Here is an 11,554-nt window from a genome sequence, read left to right as displayed (position 1 = left end):
ACCCACTGTGATTCACTGGAGCATTTTATTTTCAAAATTTCTGGGTTAGACCTATGAGAGTCCATTGAACCATGTTAGCAGAACCAACCAATCAATGTGCACGATGACAAGAGCCCTGCCCAGGGGCTCACAGTGTTGTAATGTAACAGACTGTGATGGAGGTACTGTTGTACACAATACACTGGTTTTGTATATCACCCAACCCTGATCAGTTCCAATATGTAAACAAATGCAAATATCGAAATTACTTTAATGCAATCTATTACCAAATTTAGCAAAATTGTATGTATAACTGTTTGTAATGTAGACAGATGCCATATTTATCATTTTCAGTAAATACAGTAAATACAAACTTGATATAAAATAATATGAATTGTAATAAGAAACCACAACAACTGGCGGGAAGAAAAATTATAATTTAACAATGTTTAAAATGAACATTTTGTAAAATTAATTGTTAAGAACATTTATGATGTAAATTTTTATTTAAAAGAAGGAACATGTATTAAATTTAAGTACAGAAGTTGAATTTATATTTTGTCATGGGCACCACAATGATTTAATTGTAAATCAATAAAAATTTTACAGTCTATAATGAATGTACTGGTTTACATTGTTCAAACTATATTTACGCTTAGGTGGTTGCCTCTGCCGAACGAGTAAACTGTACATACCTGCCACCAGGGTACACTGCAGGCCAGTAAAAGTACTGGCAGTTCAGTTCAGGTAGTTACAACAGAACGCTACGTGAATAAGGTTTTGTAGAAGTTTAATGCAATAAATGTGGAAATGAATTTTAAAGTGCTATTTGAGTTTTATTTAACAATTATCCAGTTATACAAAACAAAATTAGATGCTGTAACATTCAAAATAAAAAGTACTCTTTACTTTTGTTTTCAGTAGTAAGCAGATCAGACCACTAATATTATAAGAGGACTGAACATACAAAATTAAGTACAATGTGTCACATTACGTTCTAAAAAAATTTAAACCTGCAAATAAGCTTCACATTCTTCCTAAAGCACTTGCAAATAATTAATGTGGTGTGATTTGAATCTATTATGGGACTCCTCTTACAACAGTAATAATTAGAATGGGGATGTTTCAGTGTGAAATTGTAAGGTGCACAGCAAGTTTATAAAAACTCATTTTCACTCTGTCGGCACAACATCTTCGGTGGTATTTCTGATAGTACGGAGGCACAAATGCCGGTTCAGACTGGTCCTCCGTGCAAAGCGCTCCTCAAAGGCGGTGCAGTCTCAGGACTCCTGTCGCATTTGGACCTGCCCAGGTTTTTGCGAGGTGTCGCCACTGACGAACGCCTTGCCACACGCGTTGCAGGCGCACAGCCACTCACCCGTGTGCGGGCGGTGGTGTACTTTCACACTTCTACTTCGCGTAAATGACTTTCCGCAGGTGTCGCAGCGGTACGGCCGCTCACCCGTGTGCATACGGAGGTGTACCTTGAAGTTCCTGTTTTGTGTGAACGACTTGCCACAGTAGTCGCAGCGGTAGGGCCGCTCACCCGTGTGGATGCGCAGGTGCTGCGCCAGGTTGCTGCCGTTGGTGAACCGCTTGTGGCAGACGCCGCACTCGTGAGGCCGCTCACCCGTGTGCTGCAGCAAGTGCTGCCTCAGATTATTGCTGCGCGAGAACGCCTTGCCGCACGTATCGCAGCGGAAGGGACGCTCGTCCGTGTGCTGCAGCGAGTGCAGCCTCAGCTGACCACTGTGCGAGAATGTCTGGCCGCAAGTGTCACAGCAGTAGGGCCGCTTTCCAGTGTGGACGCGCATGTGCTGTGCCAGGTTGCTGCCGTAGGTGAACCGCTTGTGGCAGACACTGCACTCGTGAGGCCGTTCACCCGTGTGCTGCAGCGAGTGCTGCCTCAGACCGTTGCTGCGCAAGAACGCCTTGCCGCAGGTATCGCAGCGGTAGGGACGCACACCCGTGTGCTGTAGCCTGTGCAGCCTCAGATGATCTCTGCGCGAGAACTTCTGGCCGCAGGTCTCACAGCAGTAGGGCCGCTCGCCCGTGTGTGTCCGGTAGTGCAACTCGAGGCCGTTGGCATCGTTCCAGGTCTTGTGGCAGATGTCGCATTTCAGCAGGTGCTGCTGCACGTGAGTCCTCAAGACCCTCTTGTCGACAAACACTTCCCGGCAGACGTCGCACGTGAAGGTGTCACCTCCGTCAGGCAGAAGTGACGGCTGCCCGACGACACTGCCGTTCGTCGACGGGGAGAGCCTCCCGCAACTGTCATTTACCTTGTAGCAGTTTGAATTTGCGTCCGAGGCATCCTTGCAGAATCCGTCGCTCGACACAGTACTTGTAGCGGAATAGCTGTCTTTATGGGTCCCAAGCTTCCTCTGCCTCTCGGAGCCCACCACCTGACCTGAGAGTAGGTGTGTATTGCTTTCATTCCTGTCACATTCTTTCCGGCTGCCACTGCGATTACTGTCACTACACAGTATCTCGTCTGTTCTGGTGCTTATGGTGGCACATTTGTCAATAGTACAACCGTCCTGGCCTTGTGGGATAAACCTGAAAAATTGCAGAGATATCAAAACATCTGGTAATGATAAGACATTTCATATTCATATTAATGTAACTGCCAATGTTCAGGAGTATTGAAAAACGTAATGCACAACACTAATATAAAACCTGATTTATATGTTTCATATATGTAATTATTTCCTCGGCCTTTGCACTGTCATTTGATTTTACACAGATATTTTTCAACTTCGATTATTCTTCACAAAATTTTATCCTCACTGCAGTCTTACATGTACCAATGACGAAAATAAAATATGGATATGTGGGGCAATCCATTGTTTACCTAAGTTAAATTTCAAATTTTTCATAAATTCTGGAAGTAATATGAAAGTCAAAATTAACTTCATAATCCGATGAATGCTAAATAAACTGAAGCTGGCAACTATTAAACTCTGATAATGAAATAAATTTTAATACTCGAGAAAATGAAATCGGATATAACAAATTTAAAACTGAGAAACAGTAATACTATTATGTCGCAAAAAACCCTTATTGTTAAAAGAAATTGAGTAATTTATGATCTAGCAAATTGGTGTAGAACAACAAAAGCAATTCTACAATGTTAGTGGACAGATTAAAAAAAGTCTACTCAACCACACAAAAGGATTTAACTTCTTCAGGCTTTCAGAGCCAGAGGTTCCTCCTCCTGGCAGAAGAGTTGAAGGAGGAGGAAGAGGAAGAGGGGTCAAGGAAAAGGTTTAGGGAAAGGAGTACAGTTCACAAAAGTCACCCAGAACCCAGGGTCAGTGGAGACTTGACCGGACAGGGCAAGCATCCTGCCCGGTAACTCGCTCTCGCTCCCTCTCCCTCTCCCTCTCCAATCCTTTTCCTTCAACCACCTTCTTCTCCTTCTGCCAGAAGAAGAAGCCACTGGCTACAAAAGCTTGTAAAAGTTAAATCCTTTTGTGTGCGTTTTCCCCTGCCACGGCTTGGTGAGTAGATTTTTTTATCTATCCACTTACATTATATTATCAATAATTGATTATTTTCGTTGTTATAAAAGCAATTCTATGTAATCCAAAGGGTAATACGCAACAGTAAGCTAATTGTTAATTTTTTTTAAAAATAGGTATGTGGTGGATGCCGCTGGGCAGTGCCGTAGTAGTTGATGTACGAGTTGTGGCCTCTGTGTTGGTGGGCACTTCACTTACAGCTATGACATATGTATAACTGAAGCTCCAAAAATTAAAATTAAAATTGCAAGAAAAATGTGTCAGCATTTCAGAGAAGAAGAACACACAGCCCGTTAATCCTGGATCGACATATCAACTATGATCACAAGAAGACTTTCATTATTAATCCAACAATGTCTGCTTTGTTGCCGGCATGGTGCAAAGTGTTCTGGGGGCCGTTTGGTCAAGTAAATCATACACACAATTTTTCATCGAAGTTTCCAACTTTTGTAATGTTTTAATGAAGTAGGATACATTAGAAGCTGTCGCCTGCAAAAGGTTTGGCGAGATTATAGATAGTAGTATCGGTCCATAGGACTCTTACTGAGGCATCGAGGAATTATCAATTTGGAAGGCAAAAATTGTCGATTTGGACCTGTCGTAGAACTATGCAACATGTTTCATCCTCACACATATTATGACCTTTGGGGAATTAGAATCTCTATCCAAATCATTAGCATTTCTACAAACTGAGGTGTTACATAACAACTAGCTCAGTTCAATCACAAGATCCTTAGTGTCGCCGACAACAGCACCCACATTCCTGCTGTGTTCCTTGACATCCAGAAATCATTCAGTACAGCTCCTGCAATGTTGTTTGGTGAGCAAAATAGAAGTGTATCAAGTATTGGACCAGATTTGTGACTAGGTTTGAGACTTCATAGCAGATAGAATGCAACACATCTTTCTTAGCGGAACAAAATCGACACGTGTAAACGTTAATTTCTACAGGGTGTCAAGAGAGTGTCATAGAGCCACTGTTATTTACAATTTATATTAATGATCTGGTGGATAATGCTGGAGACTTAACAAGGCTATCTGCGCAACTGGTACTGTTGTCTGTATAGGAAAGTTGCAAACCAGAAGACTGCAATGAAATGCGTGAAAGCCTGCCGAGGACGGAAGATTTGTGCAGGGACTAATAGTTAAGGCTGAACCTAGATAATTGAAACTTGTTTTGCACAATGGGGCACAGAAATCTATTACTGTTTGATTATACTCGTGGAACAAATCACTGGAAACAATAAGTAACATAAAATACGTAGGCGTAAATGATCAGAGTGACCAAAGTGATATTCCCACAACAAAAAAGAGATGTAGGAACAGAAACTGCCAGGCAGAGATTCACTGCCAGAATCTTTACGAAATGTAATTCACCCACAAAATAAGTGGCTTACAAGACACTTGTTAAGATCTATTCTTGACTGTTTGATATCAGCATGTGTCCTTTACCAGGCTGGATTAATAAAAGACACCGGGAAGGTTCAACGACGAGTTGTGCATTTCTTCACAAGTCTCATAGTTGGCACGAGGTCATCGAGACGCTCAACAAACCGCAGCGGCTGACGCTACAAGAAGAGGCAGTATCATAACCGACAGGCTGACTATTGAAATGGCAAGAACTTACATTTCAAGAAGAGTCTGTCAACATATTACTTCCTCCTGTAGCCACAATGAGAAAATACAACAAATTAGAGCTCATTCTGAGGTTTATTGACAATCTTTCTTTGCAGGAATGGAACAGTAGCAACAGAAGTACCGTCTACACAACATGAGGAAGCTCTCACAGTGTAATTATATTTGTATATCAAGTTGGTATTCTGGGGATCACGCTATGATCTAATGTTTAATTTTGTAGCTAACGTTTTGTCTCTTACTGTGTGTGAGATAGTATGTGCTCGTGGTGGTAAAGATGGTCAATTCTTAACAGCAAACACGCTCAGCTAGCCGAAACTACAAAACTGTTCAACTGTAGCCATGCTACAGCCGTGTCGTGACGTCGTCTGACAGCTGTAAAACATGACTGGAGAGTTGTGTCAACGTGCATTACAGAATCTACATGCACTACAGAATCTACATGCACTACAGAATATACATGCATTACAGAATCTGTACGGCGGAAGGGAATTGCTTGCATAATTTAGTATTAAGTCCCAGAACTTATCTAATTTCAGTCCTCCTCCTCTTCTTGGTACGGCTGTTTTTCTGTTTATGAGTAAGTATGAACTCTCTTTGAACCCTAGCACAGAAACAATTGCACTTTGATAAAATTTTAGTATTTGAGAACATAATTAGGTGGTTCCCTGGCACAGAAAAATGGGGCACTCAGAACACTGGTTCACTGGGCATGAACTCTGTCAGATCCGGATAATTTGGTGATGGAGATAGAACATCTACAATCCGTGTTCTACAAAAATGGGCACTCTTCTCAGGATCTTCAAAAGGTGCTGCACCCCGTTTCCCTACGAGAGGTTCCTGAGGAGATAAAAGAAGAAACGTGAAAGGTTGCACGTTTGCCAGATCAGAAGAATTCTCCGCAAACATAACATTAAAAATGTGTTCCATCCACATGCCAAGATTAAGGCTCTCCTAGAGAGTGTGAAGGATGACCTGTGTCTACAAAAACAAGGAGTTTACCACGTACCGTGTGAATGTGGTATGGCATACATCGGCCAGACGACCAGGACTGTTGACATCAGGTGCAAAGAGCACCAGAGGCACACAAGACAGACAGGCAACCAAGTCAGCGATTGCCGAGCATTGTTTAGAACTCCATCATTCTATGAAGTATAATGATGCCAAGATTTTAACACAAACATTGAGGCCCTGGGACACCATCATCAAATAATCTACTGAGATTAACGTTGCAGAGAATCTCATTAACTGGGACACCGGTTTCCAGCTGAGCTCGGCTTGGAACCCAACACCTGATCTTCTGAAGCCACAACGCATGCAACATCCATACCCCAAGGGACACAAGTATAAGGATGGAATTACAGCTAACAGCCCAGTACATATAGCAAAGGATATATGTGAAATGGCACCTCAGGCAACAGAGACAGTATCTGAGAACGCTTTTCCGAGTCCGGAGCGACAGTTTGAACACAAATGACCTGAAAATAGCACTGCAGCCGCTCCTGGGGGGCCAGAACTTTGGACGGGACACCTAACACGACACAGCACAGTAACAGAATGTCCCAATTCACGGAAGGACTCAAATGATGACAATCGGAAGATAAAATGTCTAGCATAGCTTGGACACCATTCACAACTTAATTCAGCTACACTGACAATGGATAATAACCACAGAGTACTTACACAGCGTTCGGAACAGCCGCGGCTATAAGAAAATGTTACAGCCATTGCTATGGGTCGGCGCACACCACAGACAGAGCACCAGACGCAGCGTGGGCCACAGGGAGAACACCTAGCACAATGTAGGCATAAATTCTGGACTCATTCCACACTGGAGTCACTATCAGACAGCACCTGAAGACTGCGAGTCACACAGTTGAAATATCGTGCAGGAGAGATGCGAATAACTGGCAGAAAACCGATTAATCAAGATGACAACTCTTCACCGGGAAAGCTTGAATTATAGCTAAATACTTATATGGCCAACAAATTTTGGGAAACTAGTGAGACAAATAATCCAACATATTCTTCACTTTAGTCAGACGTGACTGAACCTGAGTGTTGATATGTGCAGCACCCTCTGGACCAGAAACACGAAGTGACCAGAAAATTTGCAATTATAGTCTGAAATGAAGCCAGATGATTGTAAACAATCTCTTGAAAAAAAGTCAAGCAAGTTCTTACACTTTTTTAATGCCATATTCAGGAGCACACCATGGAAGCGTTTCATTTCTTCCTTGGCAATATTTCTCCAGTCCTACCACACAGGCTCTTGTGCAAGTGATGTCACTTTACGTATTTTGGCCATGGTATGCTTGTTCGTTTGGTCTTAAATTTCTTGAAATAGGTTGTTTGTAAAAATTAACTGAAAGAAATCAACCGGCAATGATAGAACATTACCAGTTTCGTGATAAAACAACACTTTGTGTAGTCAATAGGAAAATCTGTGAAGTCAGAGCATATTTGCTCCACATTTGCCATGAATAATATGCCGAATCACTATAAAGATGCACATTTTCACAGTTTTCATCGTGATCTTCACTAGAATTGTTTAGAAATGAACCACTCTCATCATCAACATCACATCACAGCCACTGCACGAATGCAAACTTGAGCATAGTAATTCCAACATTCCTTAAAACAACTGCTACAGTTTGACACCGAGTTAACACAGGTTTCCCTAGATGGCAACACTAAGCAACATTAATGCCTAGTACTGTCAGAATTGAGAATTGAGCATGTGAGAGTCGAAAAAAAACCTGTTGAATGAGGCTTGCGGGAAACAAATTTCACAATGTCGAGCACCACTCGACGTTTGAGTGGAAAGGTTCAATCTCCTGACCGTGGTTTCAATGTTCATAAAAACATTTCCTTCAGAAGGATTTTTTTTTTGGTGGGGTTTAAGGGCGCTCAACTACTGAGGTCATTAGCGCCCAGTCACTGTTGTTAGAGCACAGGGAATAGTAAAGGGGAGGGGGGGACACCAGAAAGACCTAACAAAGATGTAGATAAAATAAGTAAAAAGGTTAGATGTCTTTGGACAAGCCAGTCAAAGTTATAAAACGCAGAACACGAGAAGCTGCTCGAGCGTCATCAGCTAAAAAATCCGGTAAAGTAGATGGCAGGGACAGGACAACACGAAATTGACTAAAACGGGGACACGACAATAAAACATGGCGCACTGTTAATGCCTGACCACAAGGGCACTGCGGGGCTGGGTCACCGGAGAGCAGGTAGCGGTGGTTAAACCGGCAATGCCCAATCCGCAACCTGGTCAGAAGGACCTCCTCTCGCCGAGATGGTCGGGAGGAGGTTGTCCGAGCAGTTGGGAGCGGTTTTACTGCCCGGAGCTTGTTTCCTTGGAGGGATGACCAAGCATCCCACCACAACGACACAAGCCTCTTACAAACATCCCCACGAACGTCAGATGACGGGACACAATGGGAGGCTGGCCGAGGCAGGAGGACTGCAGCCTTGGCTGCAGCATCCGCAGCCTCATTCCCAGGCACTCCTACATGTCTGGGAACCCACAGAAAGCTGACAGGAGAACCATTATCAGCGAAAGAATGGAGGGACTGCTGTATCCGTTGAGCCAAGGGATGGACCGGATATGGAGCTCCAAGGCTCTGAAGAGCACTGAGTGAGTCAGAGCAGAGTACATACGATGAATGGCGGTGGCGGCGGGCATACTGAACAGCCTGATGGAGAGCAAAAAGCTCAGCCGTAAAGCTGGAACATTGGTCGAGGAGCCGGTATTTAAAGGTGGCGGCCCCGACGACAAAGGCACAGCCGACACCATCGTCAGTTTTGGAGCCATCGGTGTAAATAAAGGTGTGACCGGCGAGTCGAGCACAAAGTTCGACAAACCGTGAGCAATACGCTGCAGCCGGAGTACCCTCCTTCGGGAGTGAGCTGAGGTCGAGATAACTATGAACCGGAGCCTGGAGCCAAGGTGGTGTCGGGCTCTCACCCTCTCTGAAGGTGGTAGGGAGAGCAAAATCCAATTGTCGAAGCAGGCGACGGAAGCGGACTCCGGGGGGCAGCAGGGCAGACACATACAACCCGTACTGACGGTCGAGAGAATCGGCGAAGAAGGACTTGTAAGAGGAGTGGTCGGGCATAGACAACAGCCGGCAGGCATACCGACACAGCAGTACGACGCGCCGGTAGGTCAATGGTAACTCGGCAGCTTCAGCATAAAGACTCTCGACAGGACTAGTGTAGAAGGCTCCGGTCGCAAGACGTAACCCCCGATGGTGGATGGAGTTGAGATGGCGTAAGAGGGATGGCCGAGCAGACGAGTAGACGAAGCTCCCATAATCCAGCTTCGATCGGACTATGGACCGATACAAGTGAAGCAGGACAGTGCGATCCGCTCCCCAAGATGAACCACTAAGAACTCTGAGGACATTAAGGGAACGTGTACAACGGGCTGCCAAATAAGAGACGTGCGGAGACCAACACAGTTTCCTGTCCAACGTGAGCCCTAAAAACTTAGTTGTTTCCACGAATGGGAGAACAACGGGACCGAGATGTAAGGATGGCGGAAGGAATGCTTTATATCGCCAAAAGTTGATACAAACCATCTTCTCTTCAGAGAACCTGAAGCCATTTGCCACGCTCCATGAGTGTAAGCTGTCTAGACAACGCTGAAGGCAGCGCTCCAGGAGGCATGTTCTCTGGGCACTGCAGTAGATCGCGAAGTCATCGACAAAGAGAGAGCCTGAGACATTAGGTGGAATGCAATCCATAATTGGATTGATTGTGATGGCAAAAAGGGCTACGCTCAAGACGGAGCCCTGAGGCACTCTGTTCTCCTGGAGGAAGACGTCGGACAATACGGAACCCACACGTACCCTAAACGTTCGATCTGTTAAAAAGGAATCAATAAAAAGGGGCAGGCGACCGCGTAGGCCCCACCTGTGCATAGTGCGGAGGATACCTCCTCTCCAACAGGTATCATAAGCCTTCTCCAAATCGAAGAACACGGCTACCGTTTGGCACCTCCGCAAAAAGTTGTTCATGATGAATGTCGACAAGGTCACAAGGTGGTCAACAGCGGAGCGGCGGCGACGAAAACCGCATTGGACATTGGTAAGTAGCCGTCGAGATTCAAGAATCCAAACTAACCGAGCGTTAACCATGCGCTCCATCACCTTACAGACACAGCTTGTAAGAGAAATGGGGCGGTAACTAGAAGGAAGGTGTCTATCCTTCCCAGGTTTGGGTATAGGAACAACAACGGCGTCACACCAACGCATGGGGACCTGACCTTCGGTCCAGATGCGATTGTAGGTACGAAGAAGGAAGCTTTTGCCCGCCGGAGAAAGGTGTGCCAGCATCTGAACGTGAATGGCATCTGGCCCCGGAGCAGAGGACCGGGACAGTGCAAGCGCACGTTCGAGTTCCCGCATAGTAAAGGGGGCATTATAATTTTCCAGATTCAGCGAGTGGAAGGAAGGTCGCCGAGCTTCTTCTGCCTCTTTCCTGCGAAGGAAGGCAGGGTGGTAATGAGTGGAGCTGGAAACCTCCGCGAAAAACCGGCCGAAGGCATTGGAGACAGCCACAGGATCAACGAGGACCTCATTACCTGAAGTCAGGCCAGGTACCGAGGAGTGGGCCTTAATGCCCGACAGCCGGCGCAGGCTACCCCATACGACAGAAGAGGGAGTAAAACAGTTAAAGGAGCTGGTGAAAGAGGCCCAACAAGCTTTTTTGCTGTCTTTGATGACTCTACGGCATTGCGCTCGGAGTCGTTTGTATCCAATACAATTCGCCAACGTAGGATGGCGGCGAAAGGCGCGTAAAGCACGTCGTCGAGCACGGATAGCGTCTCTACAAGCCTCATTCCACCAGGGGACGGAAATGCGACGTGAAGAAGAGGTAGTACGAGGAATGGAACGTTCGGCAGCATTGATGATAACAGCAGTGAGGTATTCGACCTGACTGTCACAACTGAGAAAATCGTGGTCCGGAAAGGTAGCCAGGGAGGAGTAAAGTCCCCAGTCAGCTTTCGGTATGTTCCAGCTCGAAGGACGTGGGGATGGGGTGTGGTGCAGGAGACGAACGACACAGGGGAAGTGGTCGCTCGAATAGGTGTCAGAAAGGACATACCACTCGAACCGACGGGCAAGAGTGGTAGAACAGATCGAGAGGTCCAAGTGGGAGTAGGTATGAGTAGAGTCCGAGAGGAAAGTCGGGGCGCCGGTATTGAGGCAGACAAGATTGAGATGGTTGAAGACATCCGCCAAGAGTGAGCCTCTTTGACAGGATGCAGGAGAGCCCCAAAGGGGATGATGGGCATTGAAGTCACCAAACAATAAAAACGGCGGGGGAAGCTGAACGATCAGGTGCATCACGTCAGCCCGACTAACAGCAGATGACGATGGAGTGTAGATGGTACAAACTGAAAAAAT

At 45.5% G+C, this 11,554-nt stretch overlaps 1 protein-coding gene across 6 annotated transcripts in view; it reads right to left on the bottom strand.

Moving 5' to 3' along the window:
• Positions 1–512: 512 nt before the first annotated feature.
• The window catches only part of LOC126213005 (zinc finger protein 664-like), an 80,310-nt gene continuing 69,268 nt past the window's right edge, over positions 513–11,554 (bottom strand). For 4 of the 6 annotated variants that reach the window (XM_049940557.1, XM_049940559.1, XM_049940558.1 and 1 more), the window contains one exon: positions 514–2,538. In XM_049940557.1, the coding sequence (XP_049796514.1) occupies positions 1,260–2,538 (1,279 nt within the window). In that variant the 3' untranslated portion in view covers positions 514–1,259. Of the gene's footprint in view, positions 2,539–11,554 lie in introns of all 6 variants that reach the window. The other 2 variants (XM_049940556.1, XM_049940560.1) reach the window with 1 other exon arrangement.

Source organism: Schistocerca nitens, chromosome 11 (genome assembly GCF_023898315.1).
Source record: "Schistocerca nitens isolate TAMUIC-IGC-003100 chromosome 11, iqSchNite1.1, whole genome shotgun sequence".
Taxonomy (NCBI): Eukaryota; Metazoa; Arthropoda; class Insecta; order Orthoptera; family Acrididae; genus Schistocerca; species Schistocerca nitens.
Note: the sequence above shows the minus strand (reverse complement) of the source record. Positions and strands in the feature narration are given on the sequence as shown.